The sequence below is a fragment of the Asparagus officinalis genome, chromosome 1, assembly GCF_001876935.1.
Source record: "Asparagus officinalis chromosome 1, Aspof.V1, whole genome shotgun sequence".
NCBI lineage: Eukaryota > Viridiplantae > Streptophyta > Magnoliopsida > Asparagales > Asparagaceae > Asparagus > Asparagus officinalis.
Window position 1 is genome coordinate 38,269,675 of NC_033794.1, and position 24,633 is coordinate 38,294,307.

Below are 24,633 nucleotides of genomic sequence, written 5' to 3' on the forward strand. Positions count from 1 at the left end.
AGAACCACTGAAATAAAGGGAAATAATATTTCTGATAATGAAATACCACATGCAATTTATAATAAGGAAGAGAAATTCTCTCCTTCAAATTCTGAAATTAGTTTTCGAATGAAATAAATGGATTTTGAAGAAGATAGTCTCTTTCGAAAATTTCTAAATAAAGAATTTTTTGAATCTAAACATGAAGATATTAGAAAATGGTTTTTCAAAACTTTCTCTAAAAGAGAACAATTGAAATTTAAATAAAAATATTATGAAGAATTAAAATTAAAACAAAAATTAGACTTTTTTGTGCCATGGTTTTTGAAATACTATATTCAAAAACAAGAAAAATACATAAGGGTACTTGAAGAACACTATAAACAGTGAAAATCAGGTACAAGAGCAATTATTAGATCTATTTATCCACCCACAGACCCTTTAAGACTATCTAGATTAGGAATTTTAACTACTAATCTCGAAACTGCAGCTTTTATAAAGCCTAGTGATTCTTAAGAAGAAGCTCTTAAAGAGTTAAATAATTATACAAATGTACATCTTCAAGTCGTAGGACAAACAATTAATTAGAATAGAAGATGTTCTTGATAGATTAATCAAAAAATTAAATGACATTTTACCTTAAACATATTTGACAGAGGTAAAATTTCAATATCTAATTTTGAAAACCCTACTATAAAACCACCTATTGATATTTCAGGCTTTAAAAGCGGTAATGAAATAACTTCTGATTTAATAGATATTCTATCTAATAAATTAAGCAATTCAAAATTGCATACTCTATCTTCTATAGCTTCTACTTCGTCAGTTATTAGTACTGATGAAAGTTCTTATGAAAAGAAAATGACTATGCAGATAAAATAGAAGCTATTACTAGTGAAATTGAATCGGATGGAAAAATAGCTCCACAACAATTAATTACATTAGAAGATCAATTTTCTAATGTTAATAAAATTAAAAACAAGTCTAAAAGACTAGAAAGATACTATTATAAAAGGCCAACTCCGGCAGATGTATTATTTGAAGAAAATGATGCATATTTACAAGCTGATTATTACGACAAAAACATTTATGAATAGAATATTGATGGTTTATCTGATACTCAGATAAATGCTACTATACATAGAATGTTAATGTATGGTATAATATGTAAACAAAATAATAATACAGATAAAATGATCGCCTCATATATTACATGTTGCTTTACTGGCATCCTTAAAGGATGATGGGATAATTATTTATCTGTAGAACCAAAAAATGAAATATTAAATGCTACAAAAATAGAAAATGGCATCCAAATGGTAGATGTTGTATATGCTTTTATGTTAGCTATAGCTCATCACTTCACCCGGGCATATCTCGATGAAGGAGAAAAAATTTGGATCATATTACAAAATTTTAGATGTCCTTCACTTAACGCATTTCAGATGGTATAAAGATACCTATTTAAGTAGAGTAATTTCTCTTGTAGACGCTAATAGTGCGCATTGGAAAGCTAAATTTTTAGATGGCTTACCAACACTATTTGCTAAAAGGTTCGAAATAAAATTTGAAGAGAATATGGGGGACATTCCTTACGATAACCTATCATATGGGTATTTTAATTAATTTTAACTATAGAAGTAAAGGGTTCATGATTATCTTCCTTGTTAATGTTATAATTAATGTCTTTATAAAAGGCTTGTGATGGACTACTAGAATTGTTTTTTTTAGCAATTTTTCGCCATGAATTTGGAGTATAAATCTCGACCTTGCCAAATGAATAAAGAATTGCGAAAAATTGCCAAATGAAGGACATCTAAAATTGCCAAATGAATAAAGAATAGAATATTGGTGGCAGCAGTTCATCATCAGAAAGGAGTTATACTCCAAATTCATGGCGAAAAATTGCTAAAAAAAACAATTCTAGTAGTCCATCACAAGCCTTTTATAAAGACATTAATGATAACATTAACAAGGAAGATAATCATGAACCCTTTACTTCTATAGTTAAAATTAATTAAAATACCCATATGATAGGTTATCGTAAGGAATGTCCCCCATATTCTCTTCAAATTTTATTTCGAACCTTTTAGCAAATAGTGTTGGTAAGCCATCTAAAAATTTAGTTTTCCAATGCGCACTATTAGCGTCTACAAGAGAAATTACTCTACTTAAATAGGTATCTTTATACCATCTGCAATGCGTTAAGTGAAGGACATCTAAAATTTTGTAATATGATCCAAATTTTTTCTCCTTCATCGAGATATGCCCGGGTGAAGTGATGAGCTATAGCTAACATAAAAGCATATACAACATCTACCATTTGGATGCCATTTTCTATTTTTGTAGCATTTAATATTTTATTTTTTGGTTCTACAGATAAATAATTATCCCATCATCCTTTAAGGATGCCAGTAAAGCAACATGTAATATATGAGGCGATCATTTTATCTGTATTATTATTTTGTTTACATATTATACCATACATTAACATTCTATGTATAGTAGCATTTATCTGAGTATCAGATAAACCATCAATATTCTATTCATAAATGTTTTTGTCGTAATAATCAGCTTGTAAATATGCATCATTTTCTTCAAATAATACATCTGCCGGAGTTGGCCTTTTATAATAGTATCTTTCTAGTCTTTTAGACTTGTTTTTAATTTTATTAACATTAGAAAATTGATCTTCTAATGTAATTAATTGTTGTGGAGCTATTTTTCCATCCGATTCAATTTCACTAGTAATAGCTTCTATTTTATCTGCATAGTCATTTTCTTTTCATAAGAACTTTCATCAGTACTAATAACTGACGAAGTAGAAGCTATAGAAGATAGAGTATGCAATTTTGAATTGCTTAATTTATTAGATAGAATATCTATTAAATCAGAAGTTATTTCATTACCGCTTTTAAAGCCTGAAATATCAATAGGTGGTTTTATAGTAGGGTTTTCAAAATTAGATATTGAAATTTTACCTCTGTCAAATATGTTTAAGGTAAAATGTCATTTAATTTTTTGATTAATCTATCAAGAACATCTTCTATTCTAATTAATTGTTTGTCCTACGACTTGAAGATGTACATTTGTATAACTATTTTGTTTAATAATTTTATTTAACTCTTTAAGAGCTTCTTCTTAAGAATCACTAGGCTTTATAAAAGCTGCAGTTTCGAGATTAGTAGTTAAAATTCCTAATCTAGATAGTCTTAAAGGGTCTGTGGGTGGATAAATAGATCTAATAATTGCTCCTGTACCTGATTTTCACTGTTTATAGTGTTCTTCAAGTACCCTTATGTATTTTTCTTGTTTTTGAATATAGTATTTCAAAAACCATGGCACAAAAAAGTCTAATTTTTGTTTTAATTTTAATTCTTTATAATATTTTCTTTAAATTTCAATTGTTCTCATGTAGAGAAAGTTTTGAAAATCTATTTTCTAAAATCTTCATGTTTAGATTCAAAAAATTCTTTATTTAGAAATTTTCGAAAGAGACTTCCTTTTTCAAAATCCATTTATTTCATTTGAAAACTAATTTCAGAATTTGAAGGAGAGAATTTCTCTTCCTTATTATAAATTGCATGTGGTATTTCATTATCAGAAATATTAATTCCCTTTATTTCAGTGGTTCTATAAGAACTTGACCTTAATATAGATCTTCTAGTAGTAGATGTACTAGTGACATCGGATAAACGAATAGTTTTAGATGGATTAAAAGTAATTTCAACTTCACCATCTACCGTTTGAGTAATTTGATCAATATCTTGATTAATTACGGGTTGATGTTAGATTGCATTGGGTATTACCCAACTATCTGGAAAATTTATTTCATCCCATTTAATTTGTTTATTTACTATGACATTTGATGTCAAAACATTAGTTTCTATAAACCGTTTTACCTGGTTTAGAATGGATTAGTTAGAATTTTAAAATGAATTCTGTATATAATAGCTATAGTTTCAGATTTGGATATGAAATTATATCCATGTGTTTTAATATTTAAGCTTATTGCTTTTAGAATATTTGGATTTGTCAAAGTTAGACTTAAATTAAGATAAATATTAAAATAAACTGGACCGTTACATAAACTGGTCTCCATTATTCCCATCAGAGATTAGGCCCAATTAAGACATCTTGCATCTCTTAAACATGTTAATATGGATGCATTTAACCCTTGTAATGTCAAAGGTTTAAAAACTATTTGTATTAACCCTATATAGAGGTATTTATACTTATCCATATATGGTTTTATATCTACTAGTTCAATTAATTGGATAGTTTGTTCATCTCTGTCGACCGTAGTGGTTCTCGTTCAAGAGTTTTAATAGCAATTAGTGATTTATAATCTAAAAATCCTACTTTATAAATGTCTCTATTAGTGATATATATATATATATATAGAGGAATATGGGTATACTTGGGCCAAGGATCATTGGTAGTGATGTGGACACATCTTGTCCATACATCACATATAAAAGCCGTGTCCCCGTATCCTACTTTTTACAAATTTGCCGTGTCCCGTACCTGTACCCGTGCCCATACCTGTACCTGTGCCTATGCAACCTAAGTGTCAGCACATGAATCCGACTTAACTAACGGTTAGATGTTCGTGAGTAAATCCGATCTAACCTCATTTTATCTTACTTTGTTCGTCATTTATTTTATAAAAAATAAAAAAAAGAAAAGATATTGTTCACAAATATTGTTTACTGCTGTTTCAAGTGCTTCTCCGTCCCGCATCATTAATGATGTAGAACAGAAGTAATGATGAATAATGCTTGGGTGAACAAAACCCGTGAACAATAACTTCTCGTTTTTTAATTCTTTTGTTAATAAAAAGGCCAAATAAAGAAAGATAAAAGATAAATAGACTAGACCAAATTTACTCTCGACATCCAACCTCTAAAAACAATTGAAGAGGTCGGTTTCACACACGGACGCCTAATCAAAAAATATGGCTTCACGCCTATAGAATCACTCCAAAACATCTTTTAGAATAATATTTTATTCATTAATTTTTCTTTTCCAAAATGAAACATTACAATCCTTTTTATAGCCATAAAATAAAATCATAATTCTAACTAATTGACAACATTAAATCTAACAAAATAACAAAATCAATAAGATAACAAATCTAACTAAATAATAGATCCAATCCTAAACAAATATCTCAAAATCGTATTCTTAAAAAAAATCTTCACTAAATACGATCTTTTAGATGTCCTACATCAAATCTCATCCTCTTTAAATTTTGACATTCCTGTCGAAAATGCGAACTAAGATTGTAGGCTTCTGCAGTGTCATCACAAAGGCTTTTTCGCTGTAGGACATCTAGAAGATCGTATTAGTTAGGATTTTTTTAAGAATATGATTTTAAGATGTTTGTTTAGGATTGGATCTATCATTTAGTTAGATTTGTTATGTTGTTGGTTTTGTTATTTTGTTAGATTTGATGTTATCAATTAGTTAGGATTATGATTTTATTTTATGACTATAAAATGATTGTAATGTTTCATTTTGGAAAGGGGAAAATTGATGAATAAAATATGAGTTCTAAGAGATGTTTTGGAGTGATTGCATAGGTGTGAAGCCATATTTTTTGATTAGGTGTCCGTGTGTGAAACAAGCCTCTTCAATTGTTTTTAGAGGATAGATGCTGCGAGTGAATCCGGTCTAGCCTATTTATCTTTTATCTTTCTTTATTTGGCTCTTTTATTAACGAAAAAATTAAAAAGTTATTGTTCACGGGTACTGTTCACCCGAGCACTATTCATCATTACTTTTGTTCTGCATCATTTGGTATTAGAGATGAAAGATCCATCTCCATCTTCTTCTCTACAAAAAAAAGAGAAAAAAAGGGATCTACTTCATGATCTCCAGTCATCAACAAAGTCAAACCTTGAGCCTAAGCAAGATAAAAAGCCAGCGTTCGTGATGACACTGCATAAACCTACAATCTCACTTAGCATTTTCGACAAGGATGTCGAATTTAAAGAGGAGGAGATTTGATGTAGGACATCTTCTCGTATTGGTTAGGATTGTTTTTAAGAATATGATTTTGAGATATATGTTTAGATTATTTAGTTAGATTTGTTATTTTGTTGATTTTGTTATTTTGTTAGATTTGATGTTGTCAATTAGTTATGATTATGATTTTATTTTATGGCTATAAACATGATTGTAATGTTTCATCTTGGAAAGAGGAAAATTGATGAATAAAATATGAGTTCTGAGAGATGTTTTGGAGGCGTGAAGCCATATTTTTTTGATTAGGCGTCCGTGTGTCAAACCGTCCTCATCAATTGTTTTTAGAGGTTAGGTGCTATGAGTGAATCCGGTCTAGCTTCTTTATCTTTTATCTTTCTTTGTTTGGCCTTTTTATTGACAAAATAAATTAAAAAAGCGGGAAGTTATTGTTCACGGGTGCTGTTCACCCAAGTACTATTCATCATTACTTCCATTCCGGAGCACAATGTCTCTTAAACACACCTATTTCAAAGGGAAAAAGTCGAACAATATTTGTCAACTTTCTTTCTTAGGTTAAGTTCTCATTCAATTGGCAGATTTATGTATATCCACTATAACTTCATGGTCTCTCTCTCTCTCTCTCTCTCTCTCTCTCTCTCTCTCTCTCTTTTGGTGCTTCTTGAATGAGCTGCTCAGGAAACTCTTTTGTGGAATATATTGTATTGGTCCAGCCAATAGATACCTTTCAGTCTATTTTTCATGGAATTTTACTGTCTTGCATCACCTCATCTTGCTTTTATTTTGTGGAGTATGTTGTCTTGGTCCATCCAGAAATGACTGTACATGCCTGTGAATATTATTTTGACATTACACTGCATTCTTTAGCTACTTTTTACCATGAGTCTTTTGTACTCTGTACATGTAAAACGTATTGTTTCTAGTTTATTTTGGTTTCTGAATCTTTCTGGTCTTTTAGATGACTAGACATCATTATGTTTGCAGGTTGATGTTTTGATGGGAGAGCCATTCTATTATGGGAATGAAGGGATGCTTCCATGGCAAAATTTACGGTTTTGGTCTGTGAACTTTAATAAATTTATTATATTATTTTTCAACAACTATATGATGTGTTGTTTTCTAATTATATTTCTTTCTTGTATAATTTGTCTGATTGTTAACATGATTATTTGTTAAACTTCATTAGAATTTGAAGAGTTTGCATTTGAATAGTGATTTATCTGATCTGTTACATTCCACAGACTTAACTGCTGTTCTTGATTACAGTTGATATTAAATTTTGACTGTAGATATTTGAACTTGCAATGTTCCTCAAATGCACGCCTCTTTATTTTTTTATCACCCATGTTGTAGAATTTATTAAACATTGGATAGTTACAACAGGAGTTGCTGGACTGTAATGAATTAAGGGCCTCTGGGCTTGTCTATTATTGGTTATGTCATTTCTTGTGTAGTTATTCAATGTTTCATAGATTTTATGAGACCACTTATGGAAGAACTCAGACCTAGAAGTGCAGTCTCTTCATTTGTTTCTATCGCCCATGTGGTGAAGTTTATTAAAACATCACATGTCTTATAACAGGAGTATGTTGGAACTCTAATGGGTCAAAGGGCCTCTGGGCTTGTATAGTTTTTGGTTATATGTCATTTCTTGTATAAGCAAATGCAATGCTTTCATTGATCCTTGCCTACATTTTGCACTGTTCTTGGCCAAGTAGTTTACTTCCACAGATTTAATAGTATACTGTACTGGACTTCTGCTAAGGTAATCGTCGTGGTTCATAAAATTCTTCCATATATCAGGCTGTTAAAAACTGAAACAGAATCTGAGCACTTTTCTGCAGCACTTGTATTTTAGCACCTGACTGCGTCTGTATTTCCGCACCTTAATGTTCTATTACAGCAACCAATCACTGGTTACTTTGTGCTCACAGGACAGGTTAAAAGCCTAAGACCCTACGGTCCTCTGTAAATTCAGGGCATAGAAGTAATTGTATGACCAGCTTCATGAAGTGCAGAGCCCATTTGTGGCCTCAAGTGTCCATCTGTTACAGTGGACCACTATGCAATATGCTTTTGCAGCAATTGGCACCTCTTTTTTATAGAAATAGTAAGTATATAGGTTTCAAAGAGAGAGTGATTTCTCCTACAGTTCTTGCAGAGAACAATGCCTGTTCTCGATTTCAATCCAGTGACTGACCTTTTTGCTCTTTTCTGATGTGGTATACTTAATTTGTATCATTCGGCACGGGAAAATCCTGTTATAAAGTTAGCTTGGTGGACTATTCTGTTTTCAGTCCCTAGCATGAATTAATTGGAGATAATTGGGTTATCTCTAGATTCCTGTGCAACAAATGCTAGATATAATCTTGATGCGTGTTTTGTACCTGCACAAGTTATGGTCAAATCTTTTGTATAACTCGGAATATTTTTTTGTCAGAATTGGACCAAATAGAGATCAGTCTGATTCCATTAGGAAGGAGAATTTGAAATGTCATACAATTACTGATCAAAAGAGATCAAGGAATAAATGAAATATCAATTTTTCCTTGGGATATTTCCTCTCACCAAATGGATGAAGAATATATGGAGTCAACCCTGTTCTTGGTGCCTCTGTTGGATCTCCCTAAATTTCCTGGCTATTCACACATGTGCAACACGAATGATTGTCAGCTTCTAAGAGAATTTCTTGGGAATCCTAAAAGATCATTTCATTCCTTTTCTTTCCCTGTAGATTATCAGAATCTATTCTCAGTAAACCACGGTAGTATCTGGTTTTCAGATTTCTTATCCTTCCATATCTTCTTATATAATAAGCTGCAAACCTGTCAATATCCTCAGAACCTACGTTGATAAAAAAGAATTGAAACCCTAATTCATTGCTGTGATAACTTGGACTTATATAGGCCCCTACAAAACACAACTTACAAATAAGTCCATATATATTACTAATATGTCAACACTCCTCCTTAAGATGGGCGAAAGATATCCACTAAGCCCATCTTGTCACATCCTCTAATCATATCTAATGAGCTAAGTCCCTTAGTCAGACAATCTACTGCCTGGTCCTTAGTTGAAACATGACTTAGCTCCAGTAGTCTACTATCCAACTTCTTTTTGATGAAGAACCTATCGATCTCGATGTGTTTGGTTCTATCATGCTGCACTGGGTTGTTGGCGATACTGATAGCTGACTTGTTATTACACCACAATTTCATCTTAGCTCATTGATCCAGCTTTAGCTCCACCAGCATACTCTTCAACCATAGCAACTCAGCAACTCCTAAGGTCATAGCTCTATACTCTGCCTCAGTTGTCGATCTCGCCACCACTGACTGCTTCTTGCTCTTCCACGAGACTAAGTTGCCTCCTATAAAGATGCACCACCACTGACTGCTTCTTGCTCTTCCACGAGACTAAGTTGCCTCCTATAAAGATGCAGTATCCTGAGGACCTCCTGTCATCAGCATAGCTAGCCCAATCAGAGTCGCAGTAACCCTCAATACTCACATGTCCATTCTTTCTGAATATCAGCCCTTTTCCGGGGGCACTCTTCAAATATCTCAGAATCTGGTACACAGTGTCCATATGATCATTCCTCGGATCATGCATGTAGCGGCTCACCACGCTCACTGCAAAAGAGATATCGGGACGTGTGTGACTCAGATAGATCAACCTTCCCACCAGCCTTTGGTATTTGTCACGATCAATTGGTTCTCCATCTTCAGCACCCAGTTTGAACTTCTGGTCGATCGGTGTAGTTACAGGTTTACACCCTAACATCCCTGTCTCTTTGAGAAGATCCAATGCATACTTTCTCTGGGATAGGACAATCGCCTCCGCTCCTCGAGCTATCTCTATTCCAAGAAAGTATCGAAGCAAGCCAAGATCTTTCACCTCGAATTCCTTACCCAGTCTCACTTTGAGTTGGACAATCTCCTTCTCATCATCCCTTGTAATAATCTTATCATCCACATATACCGCAAGCATGGTGATGTGACCTTCATTTCGTCGAAAGAACACGGTATGATCGATGTTAATCTGCTGATACCCTATACCTAGCATAGCCCTCCTGAATCTGTCGAACCAAGCGCGGGGAGACTGTTTCAGCCTATAGAGAGACTTCTTTAATCTGCAGACCTTGCCCACTGTCTGATCCGTGTCGATTCCTGACGGAATTTTCATGTATACCTCTTCCACCAGATCTCCATGAAGAAATGCATTCTTCATATCTAATTGGTGTAGCTTCCATCCATCATTTACTGTCAGAGAAATCAAGGTCCGAACAGTGCTCATCTTCGTCACCGGTGCAAAAGTCTCATCATAATCGATGTCATATGTCTGACTATATCCTTTTACCACCAGACGAGCTTTGTAGCGCTCAACTTGTCCGTCTGGATTCTGCTTCACAGTGAAGACTCACTTGCATCCAACTGCTCTCTTCCCTTTTGGTAGTTTTACTAATTTCTAAGTGCGGTTCTTCTCAAGGGCCCCTAGCTCTTCGTGCATCGTCGTTTTCCACTTTGGGTCTTTCTTAGTAACCTGCTAATTGTTAGGTACAGTAACAGAGTCTAATGATGCAATGAATGCTCCATGTGCAGGATGAATGCTCCATGTGCAGGATGAATGTTAGAATATGATACAAAATGGGCAAGATCCCATTCATATCTATCAGGAGGATTTTCCGTATTACTACGAGTAGTCCTCCGTACTGATATTGGTGTGGGAGGAGTAGGGAGAGGAATGTTAGCACTTTGGGATGAATCTGGTGGTGGTGTTGGTGTCTCAGGAGTCGGGACAGACGTTGGCAAGAGACTTGGCAGCACTAGTAGCACTGTAGGTACTGTTCTTGTAATTTGCTTCTCCTTCCTACTATAGGTTAGTAGCTCCCCCTGAACCGTGGGCCTAACACCTCTTGTCTCATTTTTCTTTTCCTAACACCTCTTGTCTCATTTTTCTTTTCTTCTTCATTCTCCTGCTCCTCCTCAACCAATTCTCCCTCCCAAGGAATTTCTTTTCTTCTTCATTCTCCTGCTCCTCCTCAACCAATTCTCCCTCCCAAGGAATCGATACAGAAATTAATTTCTCCACATTATTCACCGATCTCTCATCATTCTCCTCCTCTCGTCTCATACTTCTAGTATTGGGCGAGTTACCAACGGATGGAGTTACCTTCCGGGTGTAATATGGCTCGAGTTCTCGAAAGTGCACATCCATGCTCACAAATAACCTTTTCTCCACCGGGCTCCAGCAAACATATCCCTTCTGAGTAGCAGAATATCCCACAAAGATGCACTTCACAGCTCTAAGGGCAAGCTTCCCGACGGATGGCCTGTTGTCCTTCACAAAGCACACACAGCCAAACACTTCAAGTGGAAGAATCCCACCATTATCTCCCTTCAACGTCTCACACGGAGACTTCCAATCCAGTACTCTCGAGGGCATTCTGTTTATCAGCGCTGCTGCGGTCAATATTGTTTGCCCCCATAATGTTTTTGGGATATTCATAGAGATCATCATGCTTCTAGCAACCTCTAAAAGATGTCTGTTCTTCCTTTCCGCTACTCCATTCTGAGCTGGTGTGTATGGACATGTTGTCTGGTGCTGTATTTTCTGAGCTGATAAATATTCTTCAAGCGTTCTGTTGGTATATTCTGTCCCATTATCCGACCTCAATACCTTCACCACTGTTCCGTATTGAGTCTGAACATTTCTATGAAAGTTTTGGAAGCAACCAAACACTTTACTCTTATTTTTCATCAGGTATAACCAAGTAACACGAGAGAAATAATCAATAAATGTAACAAAATACTTGTATCCATTCATAGAACTTGTGGAACAAGACCCTCAAACATCTGAATGTACCAAGTCAAATGTATAAGAACTTCTATGACCAGAACTAACATAAGAGCTTCTAGTAAGCTTTCCAAACTCACATGCATCACACACAAGTTTCTGTTTATTTGCTTTCTCAAATAAAGATTGATACAATCTACTTAAAACACTAAAGGATGAGTGTCCCAAACGCTGGTGATGAAGCATTAACTCACTCTCAGCACTCATTTTAGATCCTACTCCTGCTTTCTTTACGATTGACACCAACGCTGAATCCAGCGCTTCACGATCCAGATACCACAATCCACTACGCCATGTGTCAGTTCTAAGGCTTCGTCCTATCCCTTTCTCCTGGAAAATCACCTTGGGAATATCAAAAGAAACAATGCATTTTAGTTGGAGGATGATAGCACTAATGGACAAAAGATTGACTGGAAAGGAAGGAGCATGTAAAACATTGGACAAAGTTACAGAACCAGTACAATTGACTGTACCCTTACCAACCACCGACTGAAATGTACCATCAGTTGTTTGAATACTATCAGGCGATGCTAGGTGAGTATATGATGAGAACTTACTAACATTACCTGTCACATATCGAGACGCACCGGAGTCGACTATCCATTCTGATGATCTGTCGGGAGACATAGAAGTAAGAGCATGTATGTCATCAGTACCTTTGGTCGGATGAGCATAGGTAGCAGTGTTGCCTCTGGCGAAGAAAGAAGTGGATGCCTCCTCAGTCCCACTCCTCAAGTTTCCATCCCTGCTACTTTCTGCTTCCTCCTGAGTATCGCCAGGAGAGCATGATCCTCCTCAGTAAAGACCACCTCAGCTTCTTCTTCTCCTTCTGTTACCATCAGATTCGCCTGGTTGCCTGCTCCTCTTCCACCTCGTCGACCCCCACGGACCACGGTCACGACCACGACCTCCGAACTGTCCACGTCCATCTGAATCTCCTTCCTTGGGTGGCTTGGTGCAAGCATGCCTTAGATGACCCACTGCACCGCAGTTGTAGCACTGTCGAGTCTCTCCCCTGGATCCAGTGTTGCTAGAGGCTGCCAGTGCTGATTTCACCACAGGAAGTCCACCTGTCTCCGTCTGCAGCCGAATGCGAGTCTCCTCCTGGATCATAGCAGAGACAGCCTCCTCAAGCGTGGGAATCTTCGGCTGAGCTAGCAGCAATGCAATTCGCTGAACGAACTCTGATGTCAATCCCTTGAGAAACACCATAGTCCTCTCCTGTAGAAAGGCATCCCGTTCTTTACATCCCGGGTCCTTGCAGCTCGTCCGAGGTGAGAAGTGATCATAATCTAGCCACAGCCGCTCCAGCTCTGTGGCATACTCCTGTACAGTCCTATCTCCCTGGACTGTGGCGTCGATCTCTCCCTTAATCTGGAACACCCTCAGGTTATTCCCCACTCCATCATAGGTCCTCCTTAACTTTTCCCAAACGTCCTTCACCTTCTCAATGCCATCCACTGTGGCGGTGATCGACTGGATCAACGAGTTGAGGAGCCAGATGTACACCAACATATGAGTGGACTTCCACTCATCTCTTCCCTCCGAGTCCTTATCCGACTGTCATCTCTCCTGTCAAGTAACCCTCCAGGTTCGTCCCTGCAAAGGTGTATCTCACCCGTCGCGACCAGCTCAGGTAAGTACTCGGTCCATCAAGCTTCAGATTGATGGTCGGAAGCTTCAACTTCTTCGATGGTTTTGTTCAGGTAAGTCCTCGGTCCATCAAGCTTCAGATTGATGGTCGGAAGCTTCAACTTCTTCGATGGTTTTGTCGCGCTCTCACCAGCCGACAACTTCATCAAATTTGACACCTCCGCGGGGTTCAACTTCTTGATGATCTCCTCCATCGATCAGGCTTCAGACCCAACACCTGTTCACCTTCTCTTCCGACCATTGTTGTGTGCAGTGAAAATTTCGGCAGCATCTCTGCTGCACAACAAGAGTAAGATCTCAAACAAATTCTCGTTTCTTAGAGGAAACAAGAATAAAAAACAGTGATATATCTCATCGCTGTGAGATATATACTCTTTCTGTCATCAGTTCGAGGACTGAATCGAGGGAATCCATGCCAAACTCTAGGTTCGGCATAGCGCAGCAAGGGGGGGGTTTCGGCCAAGAAGTGGTTGGTGTTCGGTCAAAGGGGTGGGTGGGTGGGGGGGTTGGTAGCAGCGAAGGGAGGGGGTGTGTTTGTCGGGTCTGAGGGGTTTTTGTCGGGGTGTGTTTGTGGGGGGGGGGGGGGGTTCCGTCGGGGTTTGAGGAGGTCGGAGGGGTCTGAGGGGGGTGGTTGGGGGGGGGGTTTCGGCCCGGAAAAACAGAGGAGGGGGGGGTGTTTTGCTTGACAACGAGAGAGGGGGGGGGGGGTCGGCCCGAAAACAGAGGGGAGGTTTTCGTGTGGTAGAAGAAGGGGGGGGACGGCGGCTAGGGTTAGCTCTGATACCAAAAAGAATTGAAACCCTAATTCATTGCTGTGATAACTTGGGCTTATATAGGCTGCTACAAAACACAACTTACAAATAAGTCCCTATATATTACTAATATGTCAACAGATAACAGCAAGAGACGTATAATCATCTTCGCACTTATTATCTCCTGTCATCCATCTTCTATAAGATGTCTCTAAAGAACAACCAAAAAGGATCCTTCTTGCTATATCTTCTGGGAAGGTTATCATGGTATAACCGAATTAAACAAAGCAGAGGACTGAGTTAGGGGCACTTGATTCTGGTTTGATATTTGGCTGCTGTACAAATAGATGGCTTCATTTCAGGAAGCTGCTAATACAGCCATGTTGCTGCTTTAGAGATTAGCTAGTGGCTTTTAAACTCTTTCCAAGGGTTTAAAAGATTTTGAGAAGATACAATCACTACCATATTTCAGGGGTCTTTTTAAAGCACTGAGACTTGTGCAGTTTGAGAGGGAGAAAGAAGTTAAGGGTTATCATATCTTAAACCCAGGTTTAAAGAGGCAACACCCTTTCCCCCCTTGTGGAAAATGAGATTGCTCCTGTTTTATTCTTTTCATTTAGCATAGATCATAAGGATGTAGTTTAGACAAGTACATTTCAGAATCCAGCTGAAATTCCTTTTCTAGTGACTAGTGTACATGGATGAATATATGGATGAGGCAAGATGGCATGGATTATTCTCATGATGTATTGTGCAGTCTTTTACTATTGTTTTCTTCCTAATACATTAATGATTACATATCACATTGAGCCTATTCAAAATTATTTCATTTCACTGAAATGAAGGCAGGTGAGAACTATGCTCGATCCAATTTTATCAGAAGATGCAGTTATGATGCCTTGTAAAGGAATCTTGAAAGCCTGTGCTATGTCTCTTCCAGTGAGTATTATTCTGCGTCTCCATTTCTCCATTCGTTAGCTTGCCTGGAGTCCTTGGCCATTTATTTACATTCTGCTATTTACTTAACCAGGACTTATGGAAAAGCCGTTGCTGCCTCAAAAAGATCGAAGGCTTTGACCATTCAGTTGTCAGTGAGATTTTGGGAGCCTGTGGGGAATTACCTCCTTTGCAGGAAGGTCCTTGCCTTCCTTATTTTATTTGGCAGTGTGGTGAGATAAAGGTAATGTCACCAAATTTAATTGGAGAATTAGTTTTAGTTAGATATTCACTCAATTTATGCTGCATTATCCAAGTCTATAACATTTAATGAGGAAGTATCATTCAATATTTATACGACAGGAACTCAGTGAGGTCTTCTCAATCATGGATTTTAATTTCTCAGAAATGATTCATGCATGCTATGGGAAGAAAAAGGTAACTCTTTTTTTTTAATTGGATGGAATAAAAAAAAGGTAACTCTTATCATCTCTCTTTACATAGTCTTTAAATATTTGTTCTTTGTGTTTACACTACATATTTTGAATTAAATGTATGTCTATTAACTGCTAGCAGTTCACTTCTCTGTATATTATGCCATCAGATTTCCTAGAGTTTGTTTACAATATTCTGCTTTGATATGCAATTTACATATTCTGGGTTATTCACATAAAAAAGAATGCTGCTTTAAGATATTAACGATTTTACAAGAACTTTGGACTGCTCCACTTTGGCATTGATATTTGTTGCGTTAAATGTGCTAGACACCAGGATTGTATCTGTTGTTATCTTTACAATTTGTTCACAAGAAAAAATCTGATTATGTTATGAGTTTCCAACGAAGATAGCATGGAATAAATTGTATGCTCAGTATACTATCAGAAGTATTAAGATTTTTTTTTCCGTTCTACAAGACATTGTGTTTTTGAATCATTAATACTATTGGTGTAATAAGATATCTTTTGCTATCGTTGTAGCTCGCTTTATCGTTGTAGGGTTCAGTTTATGACAAAAACATATTGTGAAGAAAAAGGGTATCTTATATATTATACATGAGGTATAAAACATATTGACGACCAAGAAATACCTAGGAGTAATCATTTTGGTTATTTAGAATCAATTATTAGTCATGATAGCGAGTATGAGGAGGATGTGTTCATTGAATCAAATTAGGATGGTCAAAGGGGAGGAGTGCCTTGGGAGTCTTGCATGATCATATAATTTCACTACAATTGAAGGAAAAATTCTATAGGACGGTTATAAGACTGTCAATGCATTATGAATCAGAATGTTGGGAAACTAAAAATGTGAGCAAAACATGTGTAGCAGAATGAGAATGTTCCAGTGGACGATTGGATATACAATAAGAGATAGAAAAAGAAATGACAGCATTAATAGTAAGTTGGAGGTTGTAGCATAAAATGGCCAGAATTGTTTAAGATGGTTTGTATGTGCAAAGAAGGCCATTAGTTGCACCACGTAGGAGGGCCAATAAGATTATACTTAATGGAAAAAGGACTAGAGGTACGCCTAAGAGAATTTGGGTAGAAACTATTAAAAAAGATATAATAATGCTTAACTTAGTGGAAGAGGTATCCTTCAATAGAATGAAAGAGTAGGATTAATATAGTCAATCCCAAAAATTTAGGATAAAATCCATAAAAAAAAGATTAAAAACTTTGTTGTTGTTGTAGGGTTCTATTTATAAAATGTTTTTAGATATTCTTCTTTTAGAGGCTTGAGTTCGGTTTGTGGGTTTGTGAATGATTGGTCCCAAATTAAGAGGACAATTTGAGGCTCAAACTTGGTTCTTTAGTTTGGAGGAGTTTTTTAATCTTTAATATGGAGGACATTATCTAAAATATGTATGTTTTAGAGAGTAGATCTAATTAAGCTTGATGGTTGTTATCTATCTTTATTTTTTTAAAATGAAAGTTTATAACAAAAAGTCTTAAAAGAACTATAAACCAGTGAACTTGATTCACATCTAGCCAAGATTAATAGAAAACATGTTAAAAGAATATTCGTTCACTTTTTTACATCTCCTCATCTTAAACAAAATATGAAAAATTATCCTAGAAAATCAAAATAAAAAAAATTGATTCACCTAACAAAATCCTAAGTATCCTAAATGTCTCTATCTCCTTATTGTAAACAAATCCAAAATATGTAATGAAAAAATCAGAAAATAATTAGGAAAATTTGCTCCACCCCCATGATAAAAGAACCAAGCCTCCATCCACTTTGACTTTTTCATCATGTTGATTCCTTCGGATCCCAAAAGTAAGGAAAACCCCATGTCCCACTGCATACGCTATGTGTAAAAAATCCCATGCTACCCTTTTCCAAAAATTTCCAAATCTGATGACAAAAACAAAATTACAAGTGTAATCTCTTCGATTTTATATATTGGAGGCGTAATTCTGGAGGAAAAACATGATATTATCCCTCTTAATTCTTTACGTAAAAGTAACATTTTTCACCTCTTATCTAGAACATCTCTTGTCACTATTTTTTTTTGAACATCTTAATGACAAATAACGAGATTTAATGTGCAATTACCTCTAAAGAAAATGCTACTTTGAGTAAAATTAGGGTAAAAATAAGTCATCAATGTATTCTTTGGTTTGGTTAAGACTCTTCATTACCATGCATATGACAAGGGATCTATATTTGGTTTGTTGTTTCTTAGACTTGGCTGAGAATAACATTGCATGGAGGGAGGGAGGGAGGAGGGACGAAAGAGACTCAAGTTTTGCTCCGTAGACCATTGCCATGATTTTGTTGTTGAGATGATTTTCAATTTGGTTTGAAGGAAGCTCCAACAGAAACTAGTTCTCTCAAGGGTGTAGTACGGACTTGTTAGAGAATAGAAGCTCCGATGATAATGCTAAGTCTTATGAATGATTTGAACCTTTTAGACAAGAAAAGCTCTAATAAGGATGCTAATGGTTTTAGGTCAAAAGCCAAGCTCCAATGGATGAAGCTAAAAAGAGGCAAAAGCAAATTCCAATAGGTAGGGCTAAAATTGATTAACAATTTGGGGGAAAAAGATCCAGGATTTTAGCCAACAGAAGAGCAAAAATCCAGCCACAATGCCAAAAATTCGAGCCCCTTTTACAATATTGAAGGGTCTGCATTTTTAGATTGGAATGACTTGGATGATACGGGGTTAGATTGACGTGGGTCCATGCTTAGTCAAAAAGCACTGATTGCTGTGAAGAAGATTGCAGCCAATCATTATCGTTAAGACAGTAAAATGTGGGAGGGAGTATGAGGGCTAGTTAGGTTAGCATGGGCCCTTATTAAGACAGCAAAGTGTGATTCATCTCAAGTTCTTTCTCATTCATAGTCAAATGTTTTAAATATCGGTTATTGGAGATTTATCAGACGATCAAAATCTATATCGGATAGCGGATATCAGGTATATATCGGGGATAAGTAGTATTTATCGGAGTGATATTACCGGATACTGATATACATAATATAATATTCTAAAATGTAATCTAATCATACTTAATGAAATGTAAACATTTCAAAATGTAAATAATTATGTTTGGGATCACTAACCAATGATAGAAACTTGGGTCGGGTTGGGGTTAAAGTGCATTGAATAGGTGTCCATTGCCCAAAATAAAAATTCGAACCAAATGTCGGTAATTCCAATTTTTAGGCTGACAATATCGGCCGATAACTTACTTTATCGCCGCATTATTGGCGATAAAGATCCAAAAATGATAATCGATTTAGAATCAAACTTATGATAGCGGAAGGCCTCCAAAATTGATAAATCGCCAATTATATCGGTTTATCGGTTGATATTTAAAACATTATTCACGGTTTTCTGTTATTTTCTTAAAGATTCATAGAGGAAACTATTTAAAAAATTCATTTTCTTTTTTATGCATTTGTTTAATATCCTTTTTGTTTTATGATTGCATATTTCAAAAATACCATAGATAATCACCTAAAAATTTGTTGAGAAAATTTCTCCTAGGACCATCCCTACTCCGGGTGCGCAATGAATTTTATTAGCAGGGTTCCCTAAATTATATAAATATAAAACATCAAACTTTTTTATTACTGTTCACATATATTTTACAAGACATGGTTCTCTTTCTCAAGCACTATTTAAAGATAATTATTTATTTCTTTGTAGCTGTTCTCTCTTTATACTTCTAGTTAATCTGGAAAAGATGGTTTAATAAATAGGTGAGCTACACTAGACTAGTGCGATTACCAACAAGCGTATTTGAAGTCAATACAAAAAAATAATTTTAAGTCCATTAAATGATAGAAAGGTGACGATAATGCATGAAATGTAATTTTCTCAATAACCATGTTATGTGGCGATATCACCCTATGTCCCCATTAACGATAAAATAATGACAATAACAATAACAATTTGTGGTTTATGCCTTACATAAGCCCAACATATGCTGATCAACCAATTTTCCTATTTAACACTCATGGCTCTTTTTTAATGTTACCAGTCAATAAGTGTGACACTAAGGTTTTAAACAACATGTATAGACTGATTGACTAGTGAGTCAATGAATCTAAAAAAAAGTTTGTCTAAAACTAAAAATTATTACCTTAATAATTTGTTTAGAACTTTAGATTTCTTTTTTTTGACATTTCAAAGCTTAGGCGCAAAGTTAAAGTATAATTAGAGATCCCAATGACCCGTTCATGAAATTCAAATCATCGGCATTTAAAAACTTATATAATAAGATTTAAAACGTGGATATAGCAAGACTTCAATAGTGAAAAAAAAAAGATTATGAGAAGTAATAGCCATTAGTTTATACAAGTTTCTTGACATAGCAAAACATTATGGAACATGTAGAGAAATAAGGTATACAATTGTTTCCCCAAAAACACTTATATACCCCAAGTTTCAAAACAGAGCAAAAAATACCCTTAGTTGTTCGCCGTGTGAATTTTTTAACAACATTAAATTTTACTTGAAAAAACAGTAATGCCCTTCTTAATTAACCCTCCCATGGTAAAAAAAAAATCCCCAGCCTATACTGTTACCACCAAGTTTCCTCATATTCTCAATGTAAGAATAGCCAAAATTTGTATTACATCGACATGCCATAGAATGTAATTGACCATTTGCATCTAAAATTAATACATCAACTAGAAGGCAAAAAACATAACATGCATAAGCAATTTCAACTAAGTTTGGTGACAATTACGAAACAAAATACTACAATTAAAACACCAAATGCCCAAAAATACTTCAATTTTTCTTCTTTGTCTCTCAAACTAATCAGTCTCATATTTCCTCACCTCTCTTTCTCTACCTCTTAGATAATCTCCATTCTCAATTAACTTCTCTCTAATCTTCAATTTCAACATTTTTTTTCTCTCAATTCATCCTCCAAATATCTATCCCCAACTTGAGTATTCACTCTTTTATGAACATCTGTCTCACATAAAAACTTCTTAATCACGACTTGAGCCTTAGGAGGAAAGGGTTTATCCTTCCATTCAAAAATTTACCCTTGGATGCCTCTCTATAGGACATCCCAAAAAAACGGCGACCATAATTTTCAATTAATTTAGCAATTTCTAATGAACATTTGGGATAAGCTAACCATTGCTTTGTAGCTGTTATTTTATCAATAGTAATAAATTCCCCCCCTACACTTGCAATTTTACTCATCATTCTCATTCCACAAATTCAACCTCAATTATGATAATAGAATCCATAGAGCATAAGTAGATGAGTTAAATTTACTAATATCCTCACATTACTCCATCTTCTGAGTAGAAGAGGTCTTGAACCAAAGAACTAGGTCCCTGATTCTAAAATAGCAACTCGGTCTTCTTCACTAGCAAAATTGAACAAAAATACTCTTGATTTTAAATGTAGGAGAAGCAATTGCACCTTAAACTTTCATAACATAACCCTCTATAGCTTTGTATCTTACATTCAAACCAAGAAGTGAAGAACATGCCCAATGAGAGCATATTGCCATTGTTGATCACCTTGCATCAATTCCTCTAAATCAAAATTAATAGTAGCTTGATTTTGAGGAGGAATAAAATTCAAGTTCATGTGGGCACCTACTTTCCTATGTTAGTGAACAAGCTCGACCAAAATCTTCCTTCTACTTTTTTAGCCAATGTTATCAATGCGCGAAGCGCAATGTGGGGCGCTAAGTCGATTTACGCGCACATGCACAAGATGCAATGTGATGCACATGCCCGAGTGAACCGAGGCGCAGACCACACAATTTTTCAAGATAGATAATCAATTATGAAATAACATATTTATAAATTTTCACATAAAAATAATATTAAGATAAATAATATCTCACCAAAATAACAAAACAAGGTATTAACTAATTTAATTCATAATGCTAACACACCAAACATAGTAGTAAAGTTACAATTTTCCTAATTAAAAGTCAAATCAAGATTAATATTGGAGCAAAACTAAACAGTAAACGAGAATGAGTTAAGAGTGTTCAATTGGACAAGTAAAGTGACATAATGAGTTTAATTTTCTTTTTGGTTCATGGATTATCGGGTATGAAGACTTGATTGAAATGTTAAGTAATAAAAATATACGAGACAATGTCTTGTGTAGTTTGTGTGAAGCACATGCTATGTGGGAAGCCCTGTCGTGGGACTTATGAGGCGCAAAAAAGGCACCGTCACATCAGATGTGGGGCGCTTCGTCGCTGCCCCGCATTGCAAACTGTAATGATGCACACGCCTTTGATAACACTGTTTTTAGCAATATTCTCATTGTTTCCCCATTAGCAATAGTAACATTTTTAGATAAGTTTGAATCAATTTCGTCTCTTATAGCAGATGAATTCCTCTCCTAACTTCCAACAACATCAACCTAAATGGTAGATATGGAAGCAGAGACAGAAAGAATAGGAAACTCACTAGGGTTCAGAATGCTCACTCGAAATCAAATTGCTCAATGGGTCCTCATCTCTTATCAAATGCAATAGGTAAAGTAGGACCTCCTCTGAAGGCAACTTCTTTGCTACAACTGCCCTCATTACTCTTCATCTGAATAGATCTAGCAGGAACATTAGTCGAGCTTGAAGAACCAAGTTTGCTAACCCTAGAATCTAATTGTTGATCAGGAGTAGACGCAAGAATCCTACAGATAATTTGTTGCGACATATGTTAATCATAATCACCAGCGCAAACAATGATAGATGTAGTGATGATAGACCACACACTTTGACACAATGAAACACAAATATTGAAAAAAGCCAATTACTCGAAAATCCTTACTCAAAGCAATTCTTCACAACCCAAAATTTCCTATAAATAACTTTCTTTCTTCTTACTCTTCAACATGGTCTGCTCCCCTTGAGACGCATACGTCTAGGATGTTCAGCTATAGTGATCATCTTCCAAGCATCTATATTTTCTCCATCACTTTTTTTTCGATTGTTCAGTTTAATTTTTCTAATATACTCTACAAAAAACCAAATAATTAATTTGCGTGTCATAGTTACTTTAACAAGTAAAATTCTAAGAATAGCATAACATTATAATCATTTCATCCCAAATGTTTTATTAAGAAAGTCGTTGACATTATCAATCAAGTGAGTACTCACTCTAGGAGCATCATACATCCATACTCAATGTAGAACAAAACCTATATCGGAACTCATTTTAACTCGTTTCAACACCTAACAGAACAAAAGTGTAATAAAACTTAGGCAGAAAGGTCATGTTGCATTTAACATAGAAAATAGCACTACAAAACACGTTTTGTCCGCATTATGTTAAGCATTATTTAACAATTATTAAATTGAGTTTAAGTGATGATCAAATTTGGATGGCGTGGTGATATCTCCATCATCCAAATACCTCTACCATCCAAATTAGTATCACGCTAACCAAAATAAATTCCCAATTGAATTCTTCAACCTTAATTTCGTTCACATAAAAAATCCTGGTGATCCCCTAACCCTATCTCTAGTGCCTCCCTCATCTCCTCCACCTCCTCACTCATTCAACGACGAAACCTCTCGATCTCTTCTTCCTCTTGCTCCTTCAATGAAGACGAAACCTCTTGCCGACGACAAGGCTTTTCTCGTCCTTTATCTTCGCTAAGGACATGTTCCTCTGCTCCCATATCTCCCCTTGTCGACGAAGGAAATCCTAACCCTATCTTCACCTACAACGCCTTTCCACCTTCTAAATTCTAACTCCATTTGACGAAGATGAAACCTTCTAAATCCTTACTCCTGCAACTCTTCATTTCTCCTTCACGTTTGAAAATTTTGATGATATTAATTATTGAAGTCATTATGAATAGTTTCTATTTATTAAATATCTAAATAATTAATAAAAATATAACCTACGTTATACGTTACGACTCTTAACAGAAGGTAGATCATTACGTAATGTGGTGTTGTTATTTTTAATATTATTCATACTCTATTTCTAGCTATCAGTTGTATGTGTTGGAGAAGGAAAAATGTAGAGTTATTGATGAGGACATCACGGGCAGATTCGGACGTACCTACCGGCGTAGGAAACACCCTTTGGTAGACAACATGACTATTTGACTTTGATTTTCAGATTGAGTAGTTAATTCAATTTACCAGTTTAGATTTGAATTTTGAATTGAGGTTTAAATTTAGTAGTTAAATAGTTTTTAGTATTTGAGTGATTTGTGGGATTCTCAAATTTGTCTTTTTTGTTTCTTTTTGATTAATGAAGATTTGGATCAAAAAAATAGTGTTAGCTGATTTTTGGTGTGAAGCCTATGGTGTGAAACCCTAGGCCGACTCTCTCCCTCCTTCGTAGCCGTCGAGATCCTCCAAACCGCCTGCTCTCTTCTCCACAAGCGCTGCCCCTGTTCCTCCTACTCCCCTCCACCGAGCCCTTGCAACCTTCACCGGCCACCGCCCCATTACTTCTCTTTCACGATTGCCGAACCCCCTGCTTCCTGCTCCACCTCCAAAGCCGCCCAACCGCTGCCTCCTCCTGCTCCTCCACAACTGCTGAAACCCTCTATGCTCTCCCTCAACTTCGAGCAGTCGACACCACATCCTTCCCTGCCCTCCTTCATATCCGATCCGTTGCCACTTCCCCATAAGCCGTCACCCCGCCCCTGCCCTTCTCCACAAGCCGCCGATTCCTCCCTGCTCTCCCTCAACTTCGAGCAGTCACACCGACCTTCCTTTGCCCTCCACTTCCGAGCAGTCCCGATGCCGCCTGCGTCCTCCCGTCATCCGCACATCTAGTCGTTGCGAAGTCCCCGCCCTCGTCCTGTTGTCGCTTGACAGCCCAGTTCGACGTCGTCGCACACGTCATCATCCAGTTTGTCGTCACCCGCTTCGTCTTCATCTACCCGTTTCATCGTCGTCAGATCTCCGCTTCGCTTGTCGCTGATTCGAGTTCTGTGTCCGCGGTCCATTAGTGCATGACCGATCCTGCAGCCGAAGACGCCCAGTTTGTGTACGATCTAGAG

At 36.2% G+C, this 24,633-nt stretch overlaps 1 protein-coding gene across 2 annotated transcripts in view; it reads left to right on the forward strand.

The window, feature by feature from the left end:
- LOC109823019 (protein arginine N-methyltransferase 7) overlaps positions 1-24,633 on the forward strand; it is a 43,367-nt gene that overhangs the window by 14,694 nt on the left and 4,040 nt on the right. For both annotated transcript variants that reach the window (XM_020389338.1, XM_020389345.1), the window contains exons 9-12: positions 6,952-7,025; positions 15,074-15,167; positions 15,259-15,408; positions 15,528-15,602. In XM_020389338.1, the coding sequence (XP_020244927.1) occupies positions 6,952-7,025; positions 15,074-15,167; positions 15,259-15,408; positions 15,528-15,602 (393 nt within the window). The remainder of the gene's footprint in view (positions 1-6,951; positions 7,026-15,073; positions 15,168-15,258; positions 15,409-15,527; positions 15,603-24,633) is intronic.